The 13,670-nt window shown below is 39.9% G+C and overlaps 1 protein-coding gene across 1 annotated transcript; it reads right to left on the bottom strand.

Moving 5' to 3' along the window:
• Positions 1–9,368: 9,368 nt before the first annotated feature.
• On the bottom strand, positions 9,369–12,579 carry LSM5 (LSM5 homolog, U6 small nuclear RNA and mRNA degradation associated). The gene is made up of 5 exons (XM_010988063.3): positions 12,458–12,579; positions 11,183–11,278; positions 10,856–10,883; positions 10,032–10,104; positions 9,369–9,634 (listed from the first exon to the last, which is right to left on the bottom strand). Exons 1-5 carry the CDS (start codon positions 12,501–12,503, stop codon positions 9,602–9,604), a joined length of 276 nt encoding a protein of 91 aa, XP_010986365.1. The 5' UTR covers positions 12,504–12,579; the 3' UTR covers positions 9,369–9,601.
• Between the last annotated feature and the right edge of the window lie 1,091 nt (positions 12,580–13,670).

The following is a 13,670-nucleotide window of genomic DNA, read 5'->3' as shown; positions in this document are numbered from 1 at the left end:
AAAAAGACTGTGAGAGGCAGGAAGCTCAAAGACCTGAGCAGCTTCTCAAATGTTAAGACAGCCTATTTGTTGAAGAAAAGTGCTGCCTTGAACATTGTGCTTCCTGAGGATTCAGAAGACTCTGAGTGGGAAGAGGAAGTTGAAGATGAAATGGAGGAGATAGAATGCCTCCTTGAAGTGAGTCCACAGGGCCCTCTGACATCTTTCAAAGGGAGGTTTTATCAGGACCCTGGCAGGATAATCTGGATGCCACCTGAGAGCTCTGTCTGTCCCCAACTTATTGTCTGGCCCACTGGAAATAAGTACAAATTAAAGTATGGTGAACATGAGCGCATCCCTGTGGTTTACAAGGTGAAAGGACAGGATGGCTGTGACAGCATTGGTGGCAGGCTCCGAGGCAAACACACCATGGCCAAGCAGGAGGGACTGGAGTCCAAGAGACCCTCTCACAAATCATTGGAATGTAAGTGCCTGGTGGGTTCATATCCTATTTGGTTGTCTGTGCTGGCTCAATACTGGGTTCTGGGCATAGAAAGGCAGCTGTGGATCAATAGTGTTTTTCCATTTTGAAAGTGTATTGTCACTTAAGCTGTAGGTGCCCATATTCATAGGATTTGCAAAGAGAATCCTACGTTAGAGTTCCTGCATTCTAGGGAACTGCAATGTAATTGGACACAAAAAGTGCCCTAGAAGATGGTAGGGAGCTAGGTGATGGTGGTAAAGGAGAGTTGAGCTGAGACAGTCAGAAAATGAGGGAAGGACATGGATTAGCTGGACTCCTGAGAATGGGCAGTCCATGTGGAGGCAGAGAATTTGAACAGATTTAGATTCTGTGGCTTGGAGATAAAAGAGGAGAAAGTTTGGAGTGGGAATGCAGACAGTAGCATGAGCTCAAACGGGCAGCCAGGGCAGGATTCAGCTTGGGACCATGCTGCCAGAGGGGAGACTTCTGACGAACTGGGAAAGACAGTAAGGAGGATGGGGTAAAGTCGTAGTGTTTCTCTTCACTTACAGATTTTTATCCTGTAGGCAATAAGGGGCTAATCCAGATTGAGTAGAGAAATGAGGCAAATGTGCTGAATCTTCAACCGGCAGTATTTTATAGGAGGAATTAGAATAGAGTTCCTATACGGCTGAAAACCATTTTATTCAACAAAAAAGTGTTATAATTCAACAAAACAAAGTGTTGAGAGTCCCGATTCACATGGGAGTAAAAGATATGTGGGAGGATGAACAGAATTGAATCTTAACTCTTGTCACATCTTAACTCTTGGCTGTTGTCACAACTCTGATTCATGATCAATGATTTCGAAGGGATTTTTTAAAACAGGGTGAGTTTGAGCAAATTTTCTGGCTTTGGTATGTTTAGTCCAGAGAACTAGAAAAACTTAAGGACTTAAGAAGGTTCAGATACTTGTCTTTGGGGTGAGGAAAATGAAGACAAAGTGGCTAGGAACCGCTGTTTTAATTATGTGCGTGAAGAATCTTTATACAAATAAATGTCTTAGGCTGGATGAAGGTGTCACTGTTCTGGTGTGGTGGAGGGTCTGCAATCAGAGCTCTGTTCCAGACCCACCCTCTGTGACCCCTGGCTCCTCTCAGGGAACCTGGATAAAACCTTAACACCATTGAGGCAAAACCCGACAAGATGGCCCTCCAGTGTATCTCTTGTTCCCCATGGTATTTCAACATGGAATATACTTTCTGTTACAGGAATATAACTGTGTATTCTCTGCAGGAGCTCCGGTCCTGGAAGACCACGGCCAGTGGAGCCAGAAGCCCTGGATTCAAAGCACTGCTCTGCCTGTTACTTCGGACCACTTAATATGCAAGGGGGCTTCCTCACGTACAGAGTAGGGGTTATGCTGTGGTGAGAACAAATTAATTAAAAGAATTGAACTTGTTTGTAAATGGTGGTCTATAACTTGCGTGTGTTGAGGGTGTTACTTGAAATCTTTTCACACTCACGCTGCATGACTTTTGACTTCTTTACCCAGTGGCATCTAAAGCCTTTGGCTGGTGGGTGGCCCAGAAATTCCCTGACGTATTCAGCAGTCAGAGATCCTATATAAACTGATGCTGTATTGCTATACCCTATGTTGTGATGTAGAACTTAAATTCACCAAAATAATAACGGACCTGGTGTCTTAGTGCAATGATTTTACTTTTTTTTTTTTGCACTTGTTATATAGCGATTTTACTTTTAAAATAAGAAAAAAAAAAAAACGGAAAGCAGGGAAAACATGAAGTTACAAGAGCTGTGAGCTAATTATATTTCCAAACTGTTATTACAGTTGTTGGATTATTTACCTACCACAACTTTCAAGTTTCTAACAAGTATGGGAGCAGGCAGGGAGGAAGGAGCAAAGCCAGAGGAAGGGCCTGTTTTAGGGGAAGGAGGTGGGGGTGACCTGTCCCAGAGGCTCTTCCCATCCCCCATTTCCCAGTAGCTCCTGGGTTAAGATCCTTCCTGCCGGGCTCCAAGCTGCCATCTGCTCCCCAGCTCTCTGACTCCCCTCTACGCCCCTACTGACCTGACCCAACTTGGACTCGGGTGCAGGACTCCTGCCTGGGTGACAGGCAGCACTCAAAGAATTACTGCTAGAGAAGCAGATGCCTGATTGTATGCAAATGTACTTTTCCTTCCACCAGCAGAGCTCAGACCCCCAGGGTCTGTGCTCCCAAGTCATTTCCACTTTTCATCGCTCTGCAGGAACTTCCAGAAAAGGTTTATATGTATGTATTTATTTTATAATATATTTTTTAAATTGAAGTATAATTGATGTACAATACTATACGTTACAGGCATATAATATATAGTGATTCACAATTTCTAAATGTTATACTCCATTTATAGTTATTATACAATATTGGCTATATTCCCCACGATGTACAATATATCCTTGTAGCTTATTTTATACCTGATAGTTTGTGCCTCTTAATCCTCTACCCCCACCTTGCCTCTCCCTCTTTCATCTCCCCACTGGTAACCACTAATTCCTTCTCTACATCTGTGTTTCTTTTGTTATATTCACCAGTTTGTTGTAATTTTTTTTTAGATTCCACATGTAAGTGATATCTTACAGTATCTTTCTCTGACTTATTTCACTTAGTATAATGCCCTCCAAGTCCAACCATGCTGTACACCAGAAACTAATACACTTTAAATCAACTGTACTTCAATTAAGAAGCAAACAACTCATTTAAAATATGGGCAGAAGAACTGAACAGACATTTTTCCAAAAGAGGAAATGTAGATGGCCAACAGGAACATGAAAAGCTGCTCAACATCACCAATATCAGGGAAATGCAAATCAAAATCACAAGAAACCATCTCACATCTGTCAGAATGGCCATCATCGAAAAGATCACAGATCAAATGTTGGCAAGGATATGGAGAAAAGGGAATCCCTGTACACTTTTGGTGGGAATGTAAATTGGTGCAGCCACCATGGATTCTCAGAGTGTCTCCCACCAGTTTTGTGTCCCCTGGTTGAGCCACAGCCATCCCCTACCTCCCCAGGAGATCTTCCAAAACAAGCAGGCAGGCCTGGCCCAGGTTCCTATGATATCACTGCCTCTGCCCTTGGACCTGTGCACGCAAGATTCTGTGTACGCTTCCCAAGAGAATGAAGTCTCTGTTTCCCCCAGTCCCATGGGGAACTTGGATTTAAGCCACACTGGACTTCAAAGCCTGATATCCTGGGGTCTCCTCCTCCCAGTGCCAGAACCCCAGGCTAGGGAGCCTGATGTGGGGCTTAGAACTCTCACTCCTGTGGGAGGGCCTGTGCAACTTAATTATTCTTCAGCTTGGGTTGACCCCCAGGGGGTAGGTACGGGGCCTGATTATATAGCGAGCATGCCTCTCCTACCGTCCTGCTGTGGTTCCACTCTTTATGTTTCCAGGTGAAGATCTTTTTTGCTAGGTTTGTCCTTTTTTTTGATGGTCGTTTAGCAATCAGTTTTGGTTTTGTTGTAGTTGCAAGGAGAGGCAAGCTCGTGGTCCTACTACTCTGCTATCTTGACTAGAAATCAAAAAATTGAGATTCTCCTCCATAACCACAGAGTATTACTACAGCTAACATCAAAAACTCCCTAATATCATCTAATGTACTGTAAATATTTAAATTTCCCAAACTTTTCTCCAAAATCTTTTCAGCTGACTTGTTCCAATCAGACAGGCAAGGGCCATCCACTGCAGCTGGGTCTTTATTAGACAGTCACCACTTCCACTTTTTTTTTTTTCATGACATTGGCCTATTTAAGAAACCACACCAATTGACCACTGTGTTACGGAGGAGACAGCAAGATCTCTCCATTATACAACTGCTTTCCCCTTTCTGACTTATAAGTAATCAATAGGGTGATACTCTTCTGCTGTGAATATCAAGTTCTTTATCAACCTTAGTTTTCCTTCCTTAACCAGTACTATATGGTTACCCTGAAATACAGTTCCTACTGAAAAGGGAGGAGCTTAGATTAAGTCAGGTATTGGAAAACAAGGTGGCAAGAGCTTAATTACCAACTTTAGAGTAAAGATTTGCTATAATACTCTCTTCCAATGTTGGTATAGAAGGATTTCTTTTCTTTCGGCTTCCTCTTTTTTATTATTACATAGCAAGCCATTCAAATATTCAGTGATTTCATAAGTTATGCACTCCCAAGCCCCTAATTATTTCTCATGAGTCTTTGGGTCAGCTAGGCATTCCTGATTTGGGCTAGGCTTGGCTAATTTTGGTTAGGCTCATTCTTGTGTCTGTTGTCAGCCAGTGGGTTGGTCAGGGCTAGCTGCTAGAAGCCTCACTTATGTATCTGCCAGATGGCTGATTGCTGGCTGGGGCTACATTTCCCTCATCACCCAGCAGTCTAGCCCTGGTTTGTCCACAGAGTAGTGCCAAGGTTCAGAGAGAGAGCAGAAAGCAAGCCCTAGTGCACAAGGCCACTGGTGGCCTAGGCTCAGAAACTGACACATCACTTCGGCCACATTCTCTTGATCAAAGCAATTCACAGAGCCAGCTTAGATTTAAGGTTAAATAGATTGCACCTCTGTATAGAAGTTGCAAGGCACACATCCATACAAAAGACAAGGATATCAAAACAGACAAAGATGGGCCATTTTTGCAACACTCTTTTTTAGTATTAGGGAATCATCAGTTTTTCCAATTTTTTATTGTGGTAAAATACACACAACATAATTTAACATCTTAATCATGTTTAAGTATACAAACATCTCTTCAAGACTTTGCTTTCAAAAATTCTTTTGGGGTATACACCCAGAAGTGGGATTGCTGGATCATATGGTAATGTTATTTTTAATTTTTTGAGGAACCACCATACTGCTTTCCACAGCAGCTGTACCATTTCATATTCCTACCTAGTGTACAAGGGCTCCAATTTCTCCACATCCTGGCCAGAATCATGAATCTCTACAAATTCAAAATATTTCAAATAATTAGTCATTATTCTCTTCTCATACTTAGAAACAGCCTTCTTCAAGTAGTTTCCTCCGTCTTATTCCCATAAGTCATTGAATGCCACCTTGTTTTCCAATATCTGACTTAATTACTCAATAATTAATAATTAACCACTAATTAATTAATTTCAATAAGAAACACTGATGAGTAAAAGAACTGGTGAGTTAAAGTGAGGTAAAAAACAGGGTATTTACATGCTCTTAGTCAACCCACAAAATAGTGAAAATAAAAGGAAATGTAACTTTATAATCAAAACCTGCAGATGTCATCCATCAAAGTACAAAGTTAATACCATCAGAAATGGAACTAATTGATATTATGTGCCACCCAATGAGACGCTTTGGGAGGAATAGCTTTACTCTTGTGATACACCTGCCAGAAATGCATACTGTGGCCTACTTGTGGGGAAGTGTCACAAACTGAGGGATATTCTACAATAACTAATCAGCAATCTTCATTAATGTCAGGGTCAAGAAAGTCAAGGGAAGACTGAAGGACTATTCCAGATTGAAGGAGACTAGAGTAACACAATCGAGTACAGCACATGATCCAGGACTGGGTCGTTCTGCTTTGGACACTTGGGGAAAGTGACAAAACTTGAGTGGGGTCTGAGTGAGAACATGTAAGAGCTCTTTCTGATATTCTTACAACTTTTCTTCAGTAAGTTTGAAGTTGTCACAAAATAAAATTTGAAAAATAAAATGCCCCAATCACAGGCTTTCCGCCTTTGGTTTACAATAATTTTTTAAAATTCAAGTATAGTTGATTTACAATGTTGTATTAGTTTCTGCTGTACAGCACAGTGATTCAGTTACATATATATATTATAATAATTTCACTAAGATTTTTCTCAACTGCAATCCTAGAAGATGACATATTCTTTTACCATAGGGGCCCACATTTTTTGTTAATAAAAATCTGCCACATCTCTATGGATGAAGTTGCAATTTTGGACCCTGAAATCTAAAGACATGATTAAAGCTTGTATAATGAATAAATTAATCCTGACGAGCAAAACTGACATTACACTGATGGGAAGTGACCCTCAAGCCTAAGGACAAGGCACGTGGCTCCAACATTCCACACTCTGGTCCAGACCAAAGTCTGGCATTCAGATTAGCAGATGGCTGTAGTAGATGGTAGCAGTAAAAGGTAGCAGATGTTAGTGCCTGCTGAGGCCTGGCACTAACAATTTAAACTAAAACTCCACTACTGCTCTACAGTTCATAGAACTTAGCTGCCTTGCAGTTTAAATGCAGCAAACACTGTTCCATCCACTAATGTATGAAAGATCTGTATACAGATTCTCATCTCTATAATCAAATCTTTCATTCATGGGCACCTGCAGGAGCCTACACGTTCAGGCAGTGGGTCTTAGGCTTAAGGTGAGGAACAGCATTACCTGGAGAACTTAGGAACTTGGTAAAATATGAAGGGCCAAGGCTCTAACCTAGTCAACAAGCCTGGACCTGAGTTCTTTAGTAGCTCTCCAAGTCATTCTGACTTGTTTTCATACTAGTTTTGAAACCAAAGTTTGAGAAAACTGACCTAAGTCACCAATGCCGGCAAAGATTCTGCCTTTTCTGCTCTCATTTTTACTGAGTCCTCACCTTCACCATAGGGCCAACACATACAGCCCTGCCTTCACAGAAAGGAAACACCTACACAAAAACAGCCACTCACCAGCAACCTGCCAAAGTGAAAATCCTATACGATTAGCACCAAATACATTGCTTCTGCTTAAAACCATCTTTCACTCTGCCAGAATCCTCAATCACCTTTTCTCCCCAACTTTTACTCGTCTAGATTCAGTATTCCTTGCCCATGCACTCTAAATGTTAGGGGATTTTAGAGGGCCCAATAAATAGCACCTCTATTATTTAGAACAGTGGTTCTCAACCACTAGTGATTATTTTCCCCTCAGGGGACATTTGGCAACATCTGGAGCCATTCCTGTTACAACTGAGGGGAGCAGGGAAGAAGGATGCTACTGGCATCTAGTGGATAGACGCTAGGGATGCTGCTGAGCATTCTCCAATACACAGGACAGCCCCCACAACAAAGAATTATCCAGGCAAAAACGTCAATGGCACTGAGGTTAACAAACCCTTATTTAGAATAGTACTCAATCTAAAGGAATTGCAGTGTAAGACAAAAGTGTAAGCAGATGGGAGTCAGGCCATCTTTATTACTGCTTAAGACTAGATTGAGACACAGTTTATCTGTAGACAAGTGAACTTCCTATCACTGAACCCCAGAAGTAAAATCATCCTCCTTGCCACAAAATAGATTAGTGGTAAGCCTCCCTAAGTGAGGTCAGGCTTCTCTAAAACACATAGCATTCTGGAATTAAGAACATGTGCTCCCTGCAGGCTACAAACTCCTAGGAGGAAAAAAGTAAAGACTGAGCAGGACCACCCAGTTCCTGCAGGATAGCAAGTAAAAGGGTGGAAAGAGGGTGGTATTACATCATTTATGCTTCCTCCAAAGGGAAAAGTAACAGGAGGGAAAGTATTCACCCCCTCCCTCCAACGAGGGTCAGAAGCAGTGGGGTGGGATAACAGGCTCCTACTGGCTCCTGAGAACCTACTGTTAAATCTTTGGGAAGTTTACAAGCCAGCTATTAAATCCATGGCAGCTTGAAATCAGCCATAGTAGGAGTACACTGTGAAAATCAAAAAATACTACAAATCAGTGCTTTGCTTTTTAGAAAATAAAGTTGTTGTTTCTTTTTAATTTGGAAATACTAAATTGAAGGTGGATTCAAGAGTTAAATGAAACAAAGAAAATATAAAGTACCAGAAAAACATATAATCAGAGCAAAGAAGGTCTTTCTAAACCATGTGTTGCGTCTATGGTTCTAACCATAGACAAAAGCCATAAAGGAGGAGACCAACACTTGACTATATAAAAACACATTATTCATGCCAAAAATGTACCACTAGTAGGCAAACTATAAACTGGGGAAGTTATTGCAAAATGCATGATTAAGAGTAACCTATTAAGCATTCTTACAGATTAGTAAGAAAAAGAAAAGTATCTCAATGGCAAAAGCCTAATATAAGTAATTCACAAAATGCAAATGAGTTCAAAATTAATTTTTAAAAATTTAAACATACCAAGTTTTGCCCATTGCAATGGCAAAGAGAGAAGACAGAACATAGCCAATGTTGCTAAGTATGTGAAGGGTACTATGAAAAATTACAACTATTTGTAGGGTGGCAAAAACTTTTTGCTGGCAACATGACAGTATCTACCCTTTGACCTTACACATTTGTGAATTAATTCTAAGAAAGGTAAAAATGCATACTGATTTAGTTAATTACTGTGGCCAGTAATAAAGAAGAGGCTAAATAAGTTATAGTAAACCCATTTAATGAAATATTATGCACACATTAATGTTGCTGAAATATGTGACATGGAAAGATGCCCGCCATATAAATTTTAAAAGTCTTATAGGGAGGCTACAAAACAGTATATTCAGGAAAGCATGTTTTTGTAAAAATAAAATGTGTACTGAGAGTATACTGAGAAAGCCTAAGAGGATATACAGCAAAGTATGATCACTATTCTCCTTTTTACTTTATCTGCATTTCTACAATGTGCATATATTATCTATGTACTTTGCTTGTTTGTTTTTAACAAGAGTTAATGGAACTTGAGTTCAGTAGAAAAATCCTCATTTCAAGGCATCAGAGTTTGAATTTTGTAAGTAATCATTTCAGGTTTTCTAAATGCAAAAAAATCAAACCTCATCTTTTTTGGATCAATTTTTGTTTGAGAATCAAATGGTCATGTAAATGTGAAAGCAAATTAGCAAAAATTGACAGGAAAGCAATTGACAAAATAACTGCAAGCTTTGTTCCACTGGCTATTTCAGTATACTAAATAAAATGATAGTAAACCAAAAACACCTTTATTTTTGTCTTCAAAGAACAAACTGTTCTTTTCCCAAGATAATCATGACTAACTTACAAAAATGGGCATTTACAATGCATCTTCAAAGCATTTCCCTTTAACGGGAAGCTTGGCTTCACAGAATCCAAACATTAAAAGGTTAAAAAAAAATTCTATTTTGCTGTCATTATAAAACAAAACAGAATCTAGTGTAAGTCAAGGAAATCCATTCATACTTCGGGTCCTTCTCCTCCAGGAACTAGCTGCAAAGGAATAAAAAGTTTAATACCATCACTACTACATCATCTAAAAACCCCTACTGAGAGCTCCTCATTGACCAAAGCCACTTTTGCCTCTTTACCCCTCCCTCATATTCCCATTTTCTTCATGTCACTGCTGTTTACAATTCCAACATCATCAATTAATACTCAGTGTCTGAACAATGATTCTTGGTAAAATGATTAAAAAGCACAAGCAAAGTACTCTTAGGCCCAATGTCATCTTCAACAGCGTGGCTTTCAAGGCCTGACCACTAGAGCATCCCTTTCCCATCTGAAGCACCACTGGGCCATGAGCATTTAGTCAACCAAGTTAGTTCTGTAACCCGTGCCCCACAAACATGGCTTAACATCTAAATAAAACAGCTTTATTATGTCTTACCATTGTTATATTATTTCCATTTAGCAAAATTTGATCTAATTTAGTAATTCTTCTTCCTTCTGGTGTGATTTCACTGAACAAATAGATTTAAAAAAAAGTCAGGATAAATAGTGATAATCAAAGCCAATATTTTGATCCCCCAAAGGTTAATTATTGCATATATAGGAACATGAGGTCAGGCAAATGTACCAACACTGCAGAGACAAAGGTTATCCACTGGGTGACGTACGTTCTTCCCCAAAGGCAGCTGAGTGGACTGACTGATCTAAGATCCGCATCCACTAGGCCTGATCTTCATCTAAAAAGCTGAAACTTTGCCAAGGAGATCAAATATGAAGTAAAATGTTTACAAACTTCCCTCTTTTTACTATTATTTACTACTGATTCCTATCCACTATACCAATCTGTAATCAATTCAATTCTGAAAGCAGAGCTACTGGTTGCAATCTTTCTAATTAATGTAACTGAGTCACCATTTATATTTTCTATTATATATGTTACAGAGTAATTAATTTAATTAAAAGCATTAAATGCTCTTATTATTAGTTCCTTTATTTGACCTGAGCCCTAAGATCCCTGGCTGCTTTTAATCTTTTACCTTAAAGCCTTGTCTCCACTAATTTCCTGGCAATTTAGTGACAATTACATTAAGGTAAAACCTTCCAATCCAATTTTACTAACATCAGTAGGTCAAATTTCTACTTTAGAGTAATTCAAACAGGCAGTGTTTTCTCAGCATTTTACTGACTCAACAGTAATAAAACTGTCTTAAATTAGAAAGAGATGTCCCCCTGCCCCATTCTTTAATTTTTAACACTACTCACAATTCAGTGACATCTTCCAGCACCATATCTGAAATTTGGTGTTAAGAAAATAAATATACAAGTTAAATTTACCCTGGATTCTGCCTTTGTTCAGTTTTAATTATAATATTGAACACAATGACTCAAATTCAAAATGCTTGTGATTGGTAGGAACTTCACCTTCTTTCAGTACACATACCTCTTAAAACATTATCACAGTTTCCAAGAAAATTAATTAATTTTATTGTAGTAATCAGTAAGTACTGTCTACAGTCTATTTCTTTTAAATATGAAAGAAAGACAGACAGACTGAAGAAAAACCCATGCCACCACCTTTTAAAAGGATACTGACAAAGTCATCAAATCCCAGAAGTGTGCCAACAATCTCCTTATCACTCTTCATCACAATGTGAATTCTTGATCCTATACACTTGTCCACAAGTTCTATGGATATTTTTTTAAGGAAAAAAGGTTGGGGAGAAGAAGCAATGTTATTTTGCTCATTCATTACTTCAAATACGTGAGTGCCTACTGGCCCTTATTACTTGCATATGGTGAAAGATAAGCCAGGGAAAGTACTCATAAGAACTTTGTATCTTACACTACACATCTCCGTTCAATCATCCCATTAACGGAAAAGTTTTCCCTGTTCTCCGCTTACCCATCCTTTGTAGCAATTTATCACGGTTGCGGTTTAATACTACTTTAGATTATCTGATTAACATACGAACCCCCTCCAGACTCTAAGCTCCATGAAAGCAGAGACCGTGGTTGTTTTTACTCATCACTGTATCCCCAATGGACAGAGCCTGATGTACACTGGGCATTCAAAAAGTTTGTCCAATGAAGGAAAAAACTTTTCAGTCAAGGCCACAACCACTAACTCAATCCTTCTTCAGATACAAAATATTAGGAAGAGAGAAACGTAACTGTCTTCACCAGAGATTCTTTCTTGTCACTACGTCCCCTCCACCCCCAAGAAGTCTATCCTCTGTACTCTCACAGCAGCTTGAACATCTCTTTAGCAGGCTCACCATTATTTGGTTTGTTTATTTGTCCGGTATCCTATCTCCTGCACTGGTTTTGTATGCTATCTGAAGACAATGACCGTGATTTAAGAATAGTGTCCAGTCACCGTATCAAGTGCGCAGACGCGCCATAACTTTGTGGAATGAATGAATGTATGACAAGTAGGACTAGTTTCCAGAGTCCTCGTTTAAGGCTCATTCCAGAACGCAGTGCCTCTCAGCCGGCCAGACAGACAACAGGTTCTAATCTGGGGAGTTTAAATGCCAGGTTGAGGAACGGGACTGCTATCCACTACTGTAAAGGCGAATTCAAACAAAGAAGGCCGACGACGCAGTCACTAACTGTGAGCCTTACCCGGCGACAGTCAGGTTTAAGGAGTCAAAAGTCCCTGCCTCAAGAAGACCCTACCACGCCAAGAAAGAGACGTGGGCGGCCTGAGGCCATAGAGACTTGGAGCCTGGAAGAGAGACCTACAGAAAGCAAGCAACTGGTCCGATACATTTTCTAACACTTAACCAGAGGCTACGCTGCCCCGCAGTCCCCAACTCTTAAATTTCAGCTTCCCGCCCCAGCTCCCCACAGAACAACGATTACCTAGAGGGAGCAGCTGCGACGGGTTAGTGGTAGCGTTAGCCGCCATGGCTACGCCGGAAGTGGCCTGCGTCTATCGACGATGGGACGGCGAGTTTGAAAGAGCGCGCTTCCGCTTTCCACCCCACCGCCCTCCAGAGCCTGGGCAGGCTCGACCAATCTGAGTCAGAGCGTGCGATCGGGCCAATGCACTTGGCCCGCCCCAGCCGCTTCTTTACCCGTGAGATCCTGGGAAATATTTCTGTCCCTTGAAGGTTCTGCGGTCTCACAGATAACTAGCCCTTACAAGTTTCCAAGAGACGTTAAGTATATCCTGCCTTGTAAGTAAATGCTTTCTCTAACCTGAAAGACTTTGCAAAACGGAAACATTTGAGTCGTCTGATTTTCACCTGTCAAGTTATATCTCGTTTCAACCCAGGATCTTTCTACAGACCGGTATAAATAAATTTGTTTTTCCCGCCACCAATTCATTATGTTGCAATTTTTGTAAAAAAAAAAAAAAAAAAGAAGAAGAAGAAGAAAGAAAGAAAAGAAAAAAGAAAATAGGTGGTTTTTTTTTTTAAAGTAATCTACTGCTTCCTTTACAGTTTCGGTGGATTGAAAACCCACAACCAGCATTTTTTTTTTAAACTTCTCTGGGAAGGGGAGGGGCTGTGGCTTAAAATATGTTTTCTTTTTATTTTCTGCTACTTTATTTAATTCATCATTCTCAATATTGTTATATCTGGGAATCTATTATAGACTTTGTATTCATTATTTCTTCCTCAGGTAACCACCAGATGTCACTCTATGTTAGTGAAATCACACTGAGAAAACCTTGATCCTTTTACACTTCTATTTTGAATAGAGAAAGCAAACAAATTCAATGCCTTGGTCTATTTAATGTTTGTATGGAAGGAACTTACAGCCAAATAATTTAAACAGGGCAGACCAGAAAGCATATCATTCATTCATACAACAAATACTTGTAAAGTACCCATCTTTCATTCATTGAACGAATACTTAGTTGCACACTGTCTAGCATTTTGTGGAGTTCACAACAGTGTAAGGAACAGAACTATAAGGTCTTCTGCTCTTATAGGAGCTAACGGATAAATGGGGGAGAAAGAAAACTAACAAACATTTTGTACAGGGCTCGTGAAATTTAATATATAAAGCAAAAAGACTTTTCTTTTTCTTAATGGAGGTATGAGGAATTAAACCCAGGACTTTGGCA

Source organism: Camelus dromedarius, chromosome 7, assembly GCF_036321535.1.
Source record: "Camelus dromedarius isolate mCamDro1 chromosome 7, mCamDro1.pat, whole genome shotgun sequence".
Lineage (NCBI taxonomy): Eukaryota > Metazoa > Chordata > Mammalia > Artiodactyla > Camelidae > Camelus > Camelus dromedarius.
This window is presented reverse-complemented; position numbering and strand designations above follow the sequence as displayed.

Excerpts from the sequence above, each read along its gene's own strand:
- LSM5 (XM_010988063.3), bottom strand. The coding sequence starts at position 12,503 with ATGGCGGCTAACGCTACCACTAACCCGTCGCAGCTGCTCCCTCTAG. Across the intron at positions 11,279-12,457 it reads GTCGCAGCTGCTCCCTCTAG|AACTTGTGGACAAGTGTATA; the intron begins GTAATCGTTGTT and ends AAATATCCATAG. Across the intron at positions 10,105-10,855 it reads CTGGAAGATGTCACTGAATT|TGAAATCACACCAGAAGGAA; the intron begins GTGAGTAGTGTT and ends CTATTTGTTCAG.